This window comes from Falco biarmicus, chromosome 6, assembly GCF_023638135.1.
Source record: "Falco biarmicus isolate bFalBia1 chromosome 6, bFalBia1.pri, whole genome shotgun sequence".
NCBI classification, from domain to species: domain Eukaryota; kingdom Metazoa; phylum Chordata; class Aves; order Falconiformes; family Falconidae; genus Falco; species Falco biarmicus.
This window is the reverse complement of record NC_079293.1, coordinates 62,234,893-62,249,999: the sequence shown is the minus strand read 5'-3', so window position 1 is coordinate 62,249,999 and position 15,107 is coordinate 62,234,893. Positions and strand designations below refer to the sequence as shown.

The 15,107-nt window shown below is 42.6% G+C and overlaps 1 protein-coding gene across 1 annotated transcript; it reads left to right on the top strand.

The window, feature by feature from the left end:
* The first annotated feature begins 8,288 nt into the window (after window positions 1–8,288).
* On the top strand, window positions 8,289–11,559 carry CALHM6 (calcium homeostasis modulator family member 6). The gene is made up of 2 exons (XM_056344657.1): window positions 8,289–8,928; window positions 11,093–11,559. Exons 1-2 carry the CDS (start codon window positions 8,395–8,397, stop codon window positions 11,507–11,509), a joined length of 951 nt encoding a protein of 316 aa, XP_056200632.1. The 5' UTR covers window positions 8,289–8,394; the 3' UTR covers window positions 11,510–11,559.
* The last annotated feature ends 3,548 nt before the right edge of the window (window positions 11,560–15,107 follow it).

Below are 15,107 nucleotides of genomic sequence, written 5' to 3'. Positions count from 1 at the left end.
TATGCATTGTGGTAGTAATGTTCTTGTGGTAATGGAATTATGCAGTTAAATCCCACAGATCTGTTGTCAGTCAAGTTCTAAAAGGCAGAAAATTAGGAGAGATGCTGTCAGCATGCCTTTATATGTCCATGCTCTCCACAAGAATGCCTGCAATGCTACCAGAGTTACTGTGGGAATCCTCACGATACTGAAGACTAACAACGAGATCCTAGTAGTCCCCCTGGGCCTTAGTGATGCTGTGAAAGCTGTGTTCTTCTCATCTGTTCTCAGGTAAGCTTTAACTTGTAGGTGTGAGGTGCTCTTGGACTTCAGAGCTCTTCAGCTCAGCACCTAACTCGGGGCTGCCCAACATGCAGCCCCATCCATCTGGGCTGCGATATTCACCAGTCATAGAAAGGAAAGCACTGTGAGGTCCCCTAGGAAAGATAGCCATGAGGAATGGGCTGTGACTACCATTTGTCTAGCTGGTAGCCTGCTCTGGGTATGAGAGACCCTTGGGGAAGAGCATCCAGCAGGGTCTCTGAGACTTGTCACAGTGGTGGCAGCCCACTCCCAGCTTCCTTTTTTTCTAAGAGCCTTTGACATATGGGCAGGCAGCAGTGTACTGGTGTCCACCTGCACAGCGTACACCCAGAAGGGTTGGCATGTGTCAAGCATACTACGCGTGAGTTGTACCACATTCAGTCATCTGACAGGATGGGATCCAGTATGTATGTCCTCCATGGTATATGGAGCCATGGTATATGCAGTGTATCCCACTGCAACAGTACAGCTGGGCATTGCCACCTCAGCAAGGGGCACTCGCTTTTTCCTCATCCATAGGCCTGCTGTAGGCAATGAGCAGTGGCACAGGCACATGCCTTTGTGAGGAAATCCCAGTCCTGTTATCCTGTTTGCCATTTTACCCCAGTGTTATCTAGTCATTCCTTCAGCTAAATGCATGTGTAGCATTTCCCCCAGATGCCACATCTCCTGACAGGTTCCTCAGGCCTGATAAAAGACGACAGCATTTGACTCAGAGAAAAACAGTTTAGCATTTGAAATGTGTTATTGTGTAAGGCTTCCCCTTTGTCACTGGTGGTTTTGGACACAAGTCTTTACTGGTTTCACTCCTGACTGATGCTGGGACAATCAAGAGGAAAGCTGTTCTCCAACTCCCAGGGCTATGCTACCATGAACAATAATCCATAGCAAAAGGATATATGAATTTGTGACTGTCCCAAAATATTACCATACCTTTTTTACACCAGTAAGTACTTTCACTCCGAACATTACACAGTCAGCCTAGCTATGTACCTACCACCAGCTGAAAGGCAATCTTCAAGGAGTTGGAATCATTCTAAAATCCTGAGTATAAAATCCCTAGTTTTCCACTTCGTCTTCATAAAGGTTGTAACACAGGAAGCTAGGAATGCCAGGAAAGATGGGCCTGGTGGATCTGCCTTCAGGAAATGCCAACAAAGGAAACCTGAGGAGGATGGGGTGAGGAAAATTCCCTATAATGTCACACCGCTGTAAGAGTAAGTTTAATTCAGCCTGTGGCAAAAGAGTAGGTGATCAGCATATACATTTCTTTTTCTCCCTAAAGAACAGGACTATCTTTAGGATGAGGAGCTGAACTCCTCAGGACATGCTAAGTAAGGCCAAGTTGCTTCATACCCTAGTGAAAATGCCAAAACAGTTATAGTAGATCTTAACTGATAGTTATAGATTAGGACTATAATCACTTATCTCATGCTTGTCTTTTTTTATATGGCATAACCCTTTTTTTCAAGCAATCAATTTTGATCAAGTAATTGTATTCTTTCATTTATTAAGTTTGTCAGGTAATTAAGGTGACTGTGACTGACCCATTGGCAGCGATGAGATCCCATTTCCCCAGTGCGTGGTGAACAGCATGCAATGTATCAGCCTTAAAATGTCATATATTTTACCCTGCCTCAGAGGGCCCAAGGCTCCACAGAACGTTGCTTCAATAAGCTGTGTGGAGGAGCTGGCTCTGACAGCACAAGTGGTGAACTGGTAAACACAGTCTTGTATGCCTCATGAAGTTTCCTCTTGTGGACTCAACTGCAGACTGCTAGCAATGGGAAAATGGGCAGAGGACCACAGTCCCTGGAAGGATGCTTAAATAACTCTGCCTTTATGTAAGGTAAAGCAATACAGAAGATGTTCAATAATGCTACAAAATACTTACAGCTGCAAATGCCTTGCAAATAAAATGATAAGGATGGTGAAGTATTTGAGCATTACAGAATAAATGAGGGTAGACCCAGAGACTTGGAAACTTACTGCTAACACAAAATAGTAGGCAACTGAAAATGCTTTCTCCTTGTGTCCCACCTGTCATTCTTTCCTTTTGAATCATGTCTTCCTATCAAGAAAAAAACAAAACTTTCTGCTCCTTACAATGTCATAGATTCTCCCAAATGGCAGGACAGGCTGACAGCAGGACCAGCTGCATATAAAAGGTAAGTACTGAAACTGCACACCCAAGTGCTGTTGAGTGTAATAGAGTTCAGCCTCTAATACAAGCCATACGTAGCTACCATAGCCTGACACAGCTCATACATTTCTGGTACGCTGAAACACCTTCTGCAGGCAAGGAGTAAGATTGCCTAGAAAAACTGTATGAGCAAATGAGATTGAGGACCAGAAGCCAGGAACTTTTCAGTTCTCTAAGAACAAAACCCAGTTACAGGAGACTAAGAACATTACTAGATCTCCATTGTGGTCATCATTGCTGAATAAAGAGCAGGATGAATGTTTATCCTGCAGAGAGAAATGCAGAATAAATTTGAATTATATGCTATATCTAGTATAACATGTAGGCTCTTTGGTGAGAGAAAGGTTGAAAATCTGCAGTGAAACCTAGTCACCCATCATTTCCTTTGACAAAGTAGTGCAGAAGAAGTGACAGGCATCCCTTCACAGGAATATTCAGTAGGTTTCTTTTTTTCATTCTTAACTTGCTCCCCTGATTTTGCCCAGAGAAGGCTGTGAATTTATTGTCATAACTAAGACAGCTGCATGTGGACAGCTTTGAAATTGATAGGGTCTCAGCTCTTGCACTGCCTTACTGTTAGAAAAAAATCCTTTAAGTAACAAAATTTGGGCAGCAAAGGAGCCCAGGATGGGAAACTAGAGATGGGGGAAAGGGCCATACTACCATGAGCTGAAGAACTAGTTAAAGTTTAAAAAGAAGAAGGATTAATGGAATTAAAATTATGCAGCATATTTTGTAGCGTACATGATCAGGCAGCATTAAGCCACACACATGCACATGCAGCCACGCACACACACACATACACACACACAGGAGGAGTCAAACCAAATCAAATCTCAGCCATTCAGCAATTCCAAGACAGCAAGATGCAACGGTGTAACCTGAAGAAAGCAAGGACACGTGGAATACAGAACATTTATAATAACAGCATAGAAATATTTTGGGTTTAATGTGCTTAAATTTGCAAATAATTTTATGGCATTTCATTTTCCACAGTAAATGGAAAAGACTGAACTTTGTTTTGTAGGAACTGACTAGTTGACTACACAGGGTAATTTACCTGGTAACAAATGAGTTAACTCTATAATCTGCCTCACTAGGGCTCCTTAATTTCATCATAAAACCTGACAATTTCTACCTTTATAATCCTATGAAAATACCATATATTTTCTTATAAACTCAGCAAAGATTTTTCACTTAATCCACAGCCAACACTTAAGAATTCCGCAGACTACTTTATGGCACATACTGATTGTAGCTTAGCGTAGGCTGAACAGTAAAGCACTCACACTGCTGGTTGCTGTAGGACACTTGGACTGGGTTATAGGACGCTCCTCATACAGAAATGAGACCTGCAGTGGATCTGTACTGTTAAAAGAGCAGCAGTAAATAACAGCAAGAGAAAATAGTGCAACGGCTTGTGTGAGTCTGTACCAGAGCTCACTCACCAGAGCCTCCTTCAGAGCTACACTTGGTTTTGCAGCCCTGGATCCTGCCTACCCACTAAAATCTGTTTTCAGCCAAAAACTTCTAATAAATGTAATGCCTTAAAATAGCAGTATAATGTACACAAATGCTTGTAAGCTGTGCATGCCCAGTCACCGTGCTACTTCTCAGGCTGCTGCTCTGCCAAGTATTAGTATTATTAATGATTTATGTGGTGCCACTGAGCTGTGTGACACTCCACAAACATGTAAGAAGACTGGTTCAATCGTAAAGTCAGAATAACTTCCCCGGTTTCACAAACTGAAGTAATGGGCCTCCAGGGGAGGTCAGTCCACCTGGAGGGTAGGTGCAGATCTGCTTGCAGACAAGACCCCCACTAGTTAAGCATTAATTTCACCTGCAATGAAACAAAAGGCATTACAAGAATTTTCCTAGAATAAGAAAGACTTTTCCATGTCTTTCTGAACTGAGTACTGAGAAATGCAGCTTACAACTCTTTAACCTGAAGAAGCAAGTCCAGTTGTTATGAGAAGGAAACCAGTGCCACGGTGCTCTTTCCCATCGCACCCGTGGATGCACAACATCTTAGATTAATCATGTGAAGAGGAAGCTGCTCTTGATAAGACTCATGACAGGAATTTGGGACAGGATGGGCCTTGGTCAAAGCAGCTAGAAATGGAATGATTCGTGTAAAAACAAAACCAGTTTTTTGCTATTCCGAGCTAATAGCAAATGTCTCAGCAAAAGAAAAAAAAATAAGCAACTTATTGGAAGCGCTTACTAACATGAGTAAAACAAGATCTACTCAGTAAGCACTGGAGGAGCCTCCATTGACCGGACCTACACACAGACACACGCCGCTTTTCAGACCAGCATTACGCGTCTGAGGCAACCACAGGACTAGTTCAACTGCAGCTCTTTCTGCCTAGGCAGCGTTTGAGATTCACTCCGCTGCAAATAAAAGGATAGAAATTAAAACATCAAGGAGAAACTTGGTAAAATATTAGGGTCAGTTTGTTTTCAGCTGACCCCTTCATTTAAATAAAGTATATTTCAAAATGAAAAGATGTTTCAAATAACAATCATTTTGTTCTAAAAATGTCCATCTTTGTCACCCTGGCATTGCTTTCACACACACCCCTTGGAAGGCATGAAAATCAGCGCAAATCAGTGCAGAAACTACCGTTACATGGGAGTTCTGGGTTGTTTAACAGGAAACTTATTTTTCTGAACACTCTCCAGTCAATGCTTTACAGCTGCTGGGGTGAGCCAAGGGGTAGCTCAGCGGGCAGGGATGAGCCGCCCCGGGCGGACAAGGCCCCGCACTGCCCCGGCCCGCCCCGCCCCCGGCTCCCGCCCGGCTCCCGGGGCCGCCCGCAGGCCGCGCCCGCCCGGGCCACGGCAGGGCCCCGCTCGGCTCCCAGCACTGCTGCTCCGCTGCTTCCCAGCCGGGGTGGTCTCTCCTCCCTCTCCCACCTCCGCCTGCCAGTATTTACTGGAAACATGTTTGCGTGGAGGCGAGGGTTAATCCTTTTTCACACAGCGCTCACCTCCCTTTCCCAGGAAGGGTGTTCCTGAAATCGTATTTTATGACAGATAAACAAAACACTGCTAAAATCGGGCTCCAAAGGAGAAGTAGCAGGGCTTCTTGGCGGCACTCTTTCCCCAGTGCGGCCATCACCTGCTCCAGGTGGTCAGGCTCCCTCGTTAAAGCGGTGGCTCCTGGAGCAGCCCCCATCCCGGCCTCGCTGCTGTTCCTGCTGCCATCCCCACACCCGCTGAGACTTTTCCAGACATGGTATATTCTGGCTTCAGGGTACACTAACCGTTGCCTCTAGCAGTCTCTAGGTGAAAATCAAAGTAACGATATTTGCCAGTAAACAAAGTTATTCTGGATATTTTAAAACTAACCTCTGCTTTAAAGAGCTGCAGATACATTTTCGTAGACTGCCCAACCAGAAAGGAAAATGGCGGATCGAATTCGGCCTAGAAGGAGTGGTGTTTGAACTGAAATCAAGTCCTGACACTGACAGACTCAGATCCGACTGGGATTACCCCTCAGGACTGAGAGTTTTTTTGTTATAATACATAGCTCACTGAAGTATCGACTCCGTGCTTCACAGATGATCAGAAAGCAGTTAAAGTTCTAGAAATGATTACAAGGAAATAGAAAATAAAGTCATGTCAGTATGCCATTGTAGCAAACCAGGATTCAGCTGCACCTTCAATGCACTACAAATCTAGCATACCCTCCATTTCCCCTCATGTGAAAAATGATACCTGAATCCTACAGAATGGTTCAGGTGGTGACATGGATTTAAAAAAATATATATATATTCAAAGGTATACATCAGATAAGGAAAGCCCTACATTACAAGCTCCTCAGCCTGGAAAAGAGGGGGCTATAATGAAGGTGCACAAGATCATGAGTTGATGAAGGTACCAGGTAAGGATCCAGTGTTTTATCTCTTCCACTTCCAGAACCTGGGAGCATCGAATGGGCTGGTGTCAGGTTTGAATGAAGTATTTTGTACAGTATTTTGGATGCTGAAAAATCTGCATGGGTTAAAACTGAAGCCAGACAAATTTACAGAAGATACACCTCAGGAGATGCTAGATGCAGAGATCCCTGAAATGCAGATTCACAGGGTGCGAGTGCATTCCTGAGCTTGCTTTCCCTGTCCCCGTGCTCCTCCTTAGCTATCCGCTGTAACCAAGAGGTGACCAGACTAACTCAGCCTTCAGTCTGATTTACTCTCACTAGTTTTATGTCCCTTTTGGTTTTATGTCTTTATTATACACTGTTGCTTAATAACAAAGCAAATTCTCCTTCAGACCAAGGCAAACATTTAAGTTAGTGGCATGTTTTTGCCTGCAGCAGCAGCAGGAGCTCAGTGCTGAGCACAGAACGTCTGGTGCAAGCCCAATGGGCAGCCACACCAGCGCTGACTATTCTGGCATCTCTGTGCCACCTACTCACTGACCAAAGAGCTGCAAGGACCCTTCTTGGAATGTTTAAATGACCCCCAAAGTTCATTGAAAGCAATTTAGGCTCTCACAGAGTTTTGACAAGCCACTGTGCTTGGTTCCTGCAGCCCCAAGTATGGCATGGAGTCTAGCAGCATCATACCTTGCTGTCTTGCCTGAAGTAGCCAGTACAAAAATCAGGCTGGCCCAGCTGGAGGCAATGTTTCCCTGAGCCTGGGGTGAGGCTCTGGCTTTGTGGTTAACCTCTGTGCAGTGATAATGCCCAGGAAGAATCAGTGCAGTGTAAATTATAGCATTTCAAATCTGATCAGGATGAAATCATATTGCTGATCCACCCAGTGAGCTCCCAGGTCATGCAAGAGGCAGGTAATTTTGACTAAAATCAGAGATAAGCGGCTGCAGCAGAGGAGACAACGGTGACCACCATCCTTGGCTGGCAGCTCATCTGGGTGTCACCAAGGATATGATGACAGTGAACTACCACACTGCCTACATTGCCTCAGAGATCTTCAGCTACATGGCTACCAGCAAACACAAAGCTTCAACTTCCTTAATTCTAAGCGCCAGTTCACCTCATCTGGATTTAGACAAGACAAACCTTAGCTAGGAGCCTGGATGAACTCCCTCAGAGTGTGAATGAAACCTGGGGTCTCTGGGAACAAATGTTTTCATATGCAGCCCAGTCTTCCAAGCCCAGAAATCCCTTCCAGATTTCTTTTTCTTCATTATGCAATACATTTCCATCATTTTTCCACTTCATGCCATCTGCTTAGTTTCTGCTGGTTTACGAGTGGGATTTTGGGGGGGGGGCTACAAAGCTGCCACCACCTACTACGGAGAAGGAAGTCCAAAGTCTGGTTCCTGGCAAATGATACTCTGGTAGTTGGAGCTTCAGTGGAAACCACTTGCTGGGCCATTGCTATGCGCGTACTGCCTAATTTGCTCTAACTGCTTTAAAAAGATTAATTTCTTAGCTTGAAAAAAACATTATTATAGTTGAACTTTCTTCCATAAGGGAACAAGCCATGTTGTATTGCCAATAATAAGGCAGGATAGAAAACTGTACATGGTCCTGGATAGATTTCTCAAATTTTATTCACACTTTGAATCTGTTGCCTCACTGAAAAGATGATGATGAAGTTTAAGCCATTAGTACTTGCAATGCATGTGCAGACAATCTATTTTTATAGAAACAAAGATAGATCATTGTTGTTTTGATGTAGATTACTGGGCTGAGTTTCGACCGTGGTCTCCACATGACCTTGATACTCTGCAGTGGGCTTGTGCTCTTCTGTTTCCTCCGAGAGCTGCTTCTATGCCTCTTTACGTCACCACCAACAGAAACTGAAAGCTTCATGAGCTTCTCTAAGTCGTGGGAGCTTCAGGACACTTGTCTTCCTCTATTCCTTTTCTGACTGAAATTTTGCTCTCCTCAAAGTAAGGGGACACAGAAAATGGATAAGTTACACTGGGTGCTGGATTTCTGCATCCGCCACCAGACTGTTCTGGGTTACAGCACTGTGTCCCTGCTGACAGCTGCCAGTGAGCACATCTTCTCGTCTGTGGTGTTCAAGTGTCCTTGCAATTCTGGGAACATGCTGTATGGCTGCGTCTTCCTCATAGTGCCTGCCTTCATCCTCTTTCTGCTTGGCTACATGGTGAACACCAGGACATGGCGCCTGCTGACAGGCAGCTGCTCTCCAGAGAAGTGCTGCAGCTGCAACCGCTGGGGAGCCTGCACCCACTACTGCTTCGTGCTGCTGATGGTGACAGCCAGAGCCTTGGTGGCCCCCCTCACCTGGATTGCGGTGGCCCTGCTCAGAGCTAGCTTCTACGAGTGTGCAGCCAGTGGGAACAGCCTGATAAGGAACTTCATGTGTAAAGGCAAAGGACAGGAGTGCCACAAGCTGCTGGTCAAAATACCCTGTGATGAGAAATTATCACAGAACATATCGACTGAAGTCCTCAGCCTGAAGGCACAGTCTCAGGTAAAGCCTCTCCACTCTTCACCCTACGAGCTTCAACCCTGGCTGTTCTGTGTATGGTGGTGCCTGCTGGGGCTGTCAACAGCCCCTCCCTTTCATGCTATGTAAGCACCAAAAGTATACAATTAGCAAAAAAAAAAAACCACTAACAGAAAGGTAATAAGTGTATATTTGTGCTAGTTTCTGGGTTTACATGGCAATTGTTTGGCACTGCCATTTACAAAACCCCTTTCAAAGCTGGGCAGGGAACCCGCCTAGAGACCAGGACTTTCCACAGGAAGTTTCCTTCTCATTTAACTTAGTGAGTGAGTTCTTCTCTTTTTACATTTCTATCCCTCTAAATTCCAAAAACTTCCGTAAGTACACATTAGCTGAGGGGAAGCTGAGGTCACAAATAGACAGGACACTGATGTCTCTTTGCAACAGAGCACCAGCAAGTGAAACTAATGAGGACAGTTTGTTTGACTATTAATCTCAGCACTTGAACCTATCAATAATTTCATACTGGTGTACTAGAATCATTGAATCCCAGAATGGTTTGGGTTGAAAGGGACCTTAAAGGTCATCTAGTTGCAACCCCCCTGCCGTGGCCAGGGACACCTTCCACTAGACCAGGTTGCTCACAGCCCCATCCAGCCTGGCCTGGAACACTTCCAGGGATGGGGCATCCACAGCTTCTCTGGGCAGCCTGTGCCAGTGCCTCACCATCCTCACAGTGAAGAGTTTCTTCCTAATAGCTAATCTAAATCTACCCTCTTTCAGTTTAATACCCTTCCCCCTTGTGGGATCACTACAGACCCTACTAAAACGTCTCTCCCCATCTTTCCTAGAAGCTCCCTTTAGTTAAAATATGTATACATCTTGTTAGAGTGTTCTTGTGCTGAAGACAAACTGCATGATCAAAAAAATAGCATTTGTGGGTGGATTTTTTTTTGTTTGGAGTGAAATGAAATGCCCAGATTTTGGCAGCACTCCAGTTTTGTTTCTAGTTTTGTTTGGTTGTTGTCTTAATTCCAGTAGAAAAATCAGGTTTTACCAACTTTTTCTCAGGAAAACATCAAGTCTGGTTAAGGGAGTTAAGTTTATATGAGATTATAATCACTTGGATTTTAGTACTTCCTCTTTACTAAAAATGCTTATTAAAACAAAAACAACTGTTTAGATTCATCAAATATTTAGCATGCTGCTGCTCCAAGAAAAAGACTGAAATGGGGCAAACTCTATATCATTTAATTCAGATAGGGTAGAGAAAGGAGCAAAATCAAGACTGTCTGTTACTGATACCACAGTGAAATCTAAAAGAAGCAAACCAGTCAAACAAATCAGAGAAAGTATGAGAGCATTTTTGTTACTGACCATCATTTTTAATATCTGATCTACTTCCAAAAACTTTAAGAACCAAAAACCTCATTTTTCTTTAGCACTCAATGTTTTCCACTTGAAAAAAAAAATCAGCCAGATGTGAAAGGGAGTACTGTGAGATCTCTGCCTGGACCTTCCAGCTATGTACCACTGGGTACTGGAGGGACCAGCATCTACTAGGACATTTGCCTTAGGTGGGGCCTCTGTGACTTGTCTAAGGATGTTAAAATCATGTATAAAACAAGAACAAATTCCAATATTCAATAGTCAAATCTGTGTCCTGCCTACAAAACATACAGGAACCAACTTTTCTTGTGTACTGTGGCAACTGGCTATTTTTTGCAGACTCAGACATCGGGGAGAGCAGTTACTTTCTCAGAGCAGATAAAACACCATTTTTTCACTTGCAGCACCAGAGGCAGACAGGGTGATTCTGCACCCTCTGTACCGTAAACCTGACCACAACTGCAGAAACTGCTGGCCAGTATCTTGCCTTTAAAGTTAAGAAAGCTGGATATAACTGAGGAAAGAACTTCACTCCACCTGCTCTTTTTCTTTTTTCTTTCTTTTTTTTTTTTTTGTTTTTATATTCATCCTCAATCCAACAAAATCAGCTCAGGGGTTCATAAGCTCTGTAAGGCTTGCTGAATTGTGTACATGTGGTCCCCTCTTCCCAGAGCAAGCAGACTGTTAACAGGCACTCCAGAACATCTTTAACAGTTTTCATGTCTGCTTCAATATTAAGTTCTATACTCCTACATATGACCATGAAACCCACCATTAACGCATCTATCTCTTTTCCAAGCTGATAGGATGGATCCTGGTATCCAGCATCATGACTATGGCACTGATTTCAACATGTGTCAGCCATTGTTACTCCCCAGTTAGCTATCTTCAGCTCAGGTTCTGGAAAATTTACTCAAAAAAGGAAAGGGAGCTCTGGGAGATTAAGGCTAAAGAGCATGCAACCAAGCTGGCAGAAATAAATACGAAGTGCTTTTTCGAAGCCACTGACCCAGCACCGTTCCAGACTCCCAGCAATGAAGACTGGAGGAAGATTTCAATCTTGTATACCTTCAATTCACAAGAGCAGTATTACAGCATGATACACAAGTATGTCAACACAAACAGAGGCAACAGCGTCAGATTCAAGGAAGGACATCAGAATCTCCCTGTTTTAGAGTTTGTGGATGAAGCAAGTGCAAGCGAGTCCGGGTTTTAATGAAACAAATCCTTTGCAATGCCTGCCGTCTTTTAACCCTATTGATAAAAGAATCTATGAAATCTATGCATATTGTGTGTAAAAGCTGATAACTGTAACTCTCCGCAGATTTGGTTTTAAATATACTTGATAACTTTTGCTTAAGTACATTTAAATAAATGAATCTGTCACAATGGGAGTTTTCATATGTCGTTGTTCATTGAGAACAGCCACATGTATAAAATAATCATCATCCACAAAGATGTCAGCACATACTATGTCAAATTATTACCAAACACCATAAGGGCATTTGGCATCTGGAGTGACAATAACAAATCTTCGTACCTGGCAGTATCAAAAAGACAAAAAGGAATGGAAGTTTTCACCAGAAATTCAGCTTAGTTTATTAGCTCTCACTTGACCACATATTCTTCAGTGAAGTTTAGAGCAAGCTCTAGACTAAAATACTTACTTTCAGTCAATTAGTTTCTCAAGGGAAGGACGGTATCTTTTAAAATCTGGGAAGCAATCAGGATTTTGGAGCTATCTGTGCATAACAAAGGAGTCCATCAGAATGACTTCAGCTGCTTATCAGTTTGATTAGATGAGCAAAATGATTCCAGCGATTTTACCACTACATGCTCAGCAGCTTTAATAACAGTGAAACTAAAGACTATTATGGTGGTAAATTTTCTTTACCTCTGCCTGCTCTTGATCACCTTTTGCAGCAGGCCTTCTTAATGAGCTCCACTGCTTATTTCCTGTAATTGTACAGCTTTTTATAGGCATTTGAATGGTGCAGGGGAAACACACAAACATTAAATCTTCCTGTTTACATTCCATTTATATTTTTTCTATTTTTCCTGAAAAATCCATAATTATTATGCTTTTTTAAAAAATATATAATATTATATATAGGGGTTTGGCCCTGGCATCAGTACCTAAGCTACACCTGAATGTCCCTACCCAATTCACTATTTAACTTGGTCCAGAATGGAAACTTAACTTAAATTTTCATGTCTTGTGTTAGGCTTATGCATAGGATGGCAGTATAGGTGAAGCTTATATTAACAAACATTTACAGCGCAGCTACATACTTAAGGACATTATAAATCCACAATCCATATTAGCAAATAATCATGTTTTCATCAAAGAACATCTAATTATAAGAAACAAAGATAGATATCAGTTTTGAATGAAGAACAAGACAGTTCAGGTTTTCTCTGAAAAGTTTTTTTTTAGAGAGGTGAGTCAGATTGTTTGGTCGAGGCTGTCTTCATTTCTCCCAGAAATCTTCTCTTTCTAGACAGTAAATTCTAACCTGGAAACTATTCAGACAGACAGAGTGGAAGCCCTTGAAATTGTTTGTTACAGTCATTTTCCAAGGAAGAAGGAAGGGAAAAGCCTTTTTTAACTAGATGAATATAACTAGCTTGGAAGCTTCTTTCTTATTATATAACACATATAACATATGTATAACATGACATAGACACATATAACACATAAAAGGAAAACAACATTTAATTCTGTAAGTAGAAAGGAATTTTAAAAAGCATTCATTTTGTCACAGAGCCACTGACTTGCTCAGTGCTATTTTCCTTCCAAGAAACTTGATAATAGAGTAACAAGCATCCAATTTGGTATTTGTGACCCCAGAAAGCATGGTTCAGTTAAAAATATTCCATTTTACCTTTCATATTGAAGAACTCATTTGTTCATTGACACGTAGAGAAAGATAAATCTCTGGAATGTTGCAAAAGGGAAGGAAACAATATCCTGGCCCCACTGCAATCAGTGCCAAAATGTTCCTTGACGCAGAGGGGCTAGACTTTACCTTAGAGTAAAATACTTCTGGGTAGACTGAAATCTACCAGGAACAAGCTGTGCCTTCTCTTCTTTTCTTGAAGAGAAGCTGCAGCTGAAAACACCCTCAGATTTTGTGTTAATCCTCTCAGCTGCATCTGGGTGGGCTTTTGCCACTTTCCACAAACAGTTGCAGCTGCTAGGGTCTCATTACCAAAGCTGCCTTAGCTTTCCAGGCAAGACACAGAGCCAGCACTTTTAATTAAAATCAAGGAGCAAAGGCTTCAAATGGGACTGCAATACATGCCTTCAAGTTTGCTGGAAATGATGGCAGTCTGTTTTTCACAGGTGAAGTGACTTTTGGGGGAAGGAAAAAAATATATATCTATGTACAAGAACAGAAGCAGATGTGTATTGGTTTTGTATGCAGTCATGTTTGAATTTTGATTTTTCCTCACTTTATGTAACACTCATATCTTCTGTATGTAATTACATTTATAATGAAAGAAAGTTTGGAGAGAAGCTTCAGCACACTTGTGAGTCCTCCATTAGACACCTTCAAAAGAAGGGCCTACACTAAAACAAAACACTGAGGAACACTTCTGTGAATATGCTACCAAGCGAGACAAGCAAAAACTGTATGTGCATAGGGTAGCGAATGTCAGCAATTAATGGTAACGTAGCATGGGTCACTGTTTTTTCTGTTGTTTATTACCATTTTTCTAGCTAATATTGGTTTATTCCATATTAGAATACAACGGATGAGGTGATCCAGTGTAGGAAGAAAATACAAGAAACGCTAACAGTAAAACATTGTGCATTCAGCATGTCTGCCCAGCACAGAGCTGAGCCAAGAGGAACGACTGCTGCACAACCAGATGCACAAGCAGAATATGAGTATGAACTAGCACCCAGCCTAGTCTGGCAGTCTTATGTTGCCTCTTGGCTTGATCTCAATCTGTGCTGCCTTGACTGACTCAGGCATTTCTGCTCTATGTTCAATTGCACAGTGGAAACTCATCCTTCAAAACTTACTGTGTCCAAATAGAAGTAAAGATTTCCTCAGGCTGTTTATTCTGAAATACTGAAACCTAAAGAAACAGCTTTGATGCCCTACGTCACTTTGATGGAACATCACTGCAAATGTTTGATGCTAAAGGAAGGGGAGAAAGCCCTGGCCACGCCACAGCCAGTGCAGCAAGACTGCAAAGGCCCCAGCATGATGCTAATGGTCCTTGCTTTAAAAATGTTGAAATACCCAGCCCTGACTTTGCTAGCTAATGCCTGCAGGCAGAAACTCTTTAATAGGTCCTGAATACACAGGAGTCTGCCTTCGTGTCACTGCAGTGTGGTGACTGATGCTTTTTAACTAGTGCAGACCTCGACAGAAAATGTTACCATAGGTGTGTGCATGCACACAGACCTGTGTGCACATCTAATGCAACAGAGTTTTAAATAAGATAATTGTATCTTACAAAACAAAAACAGTATAGGTTATTCACTTTCAAGATAATAATAAAAAGAGAATATTTGATTGGTAGGATGTTACTGGAAAGAGCAAAAATGGCCAATGCCTTGTAAAAAACCTTTTTGTGGTCAGCCAAAATCACCACATCTCCATCTCAGCCAGCTGGGAATAACCAGCAAAACCCCACCAAGGGCTCCTGCACTGGCAGTGAAATCAGGCAAATTGCACCTGACGTTTCAGCCCTGATTAAAAAAAAAAAAAAAAGGCAGGGAAACTTGTTACTTGTTGTAGCATGTTGTCATTTGTTACGGATAGCATGTAACAGCATGTTGCGCTGAGCCCAAGGCT

What these genes read in the sequence shown, in the direction of transcription:
- CALHM6 (XM_056344657.1), top strand. Translation starts at nt 8,395, where the DNA reads ATGGATAAGTTACACTGGGTGCTGGATTTCTGCATCCGCCACCAGACT. An exon ending in GCCTGAAGGCACAGTCTCAG is followed by an intron (nt 8,929 to 11,092) that starts GTAAAGCCTCTC and finishes CTCTTTTCCAAG; the next exon opens with CTGATAGGATGGATCCTGGT.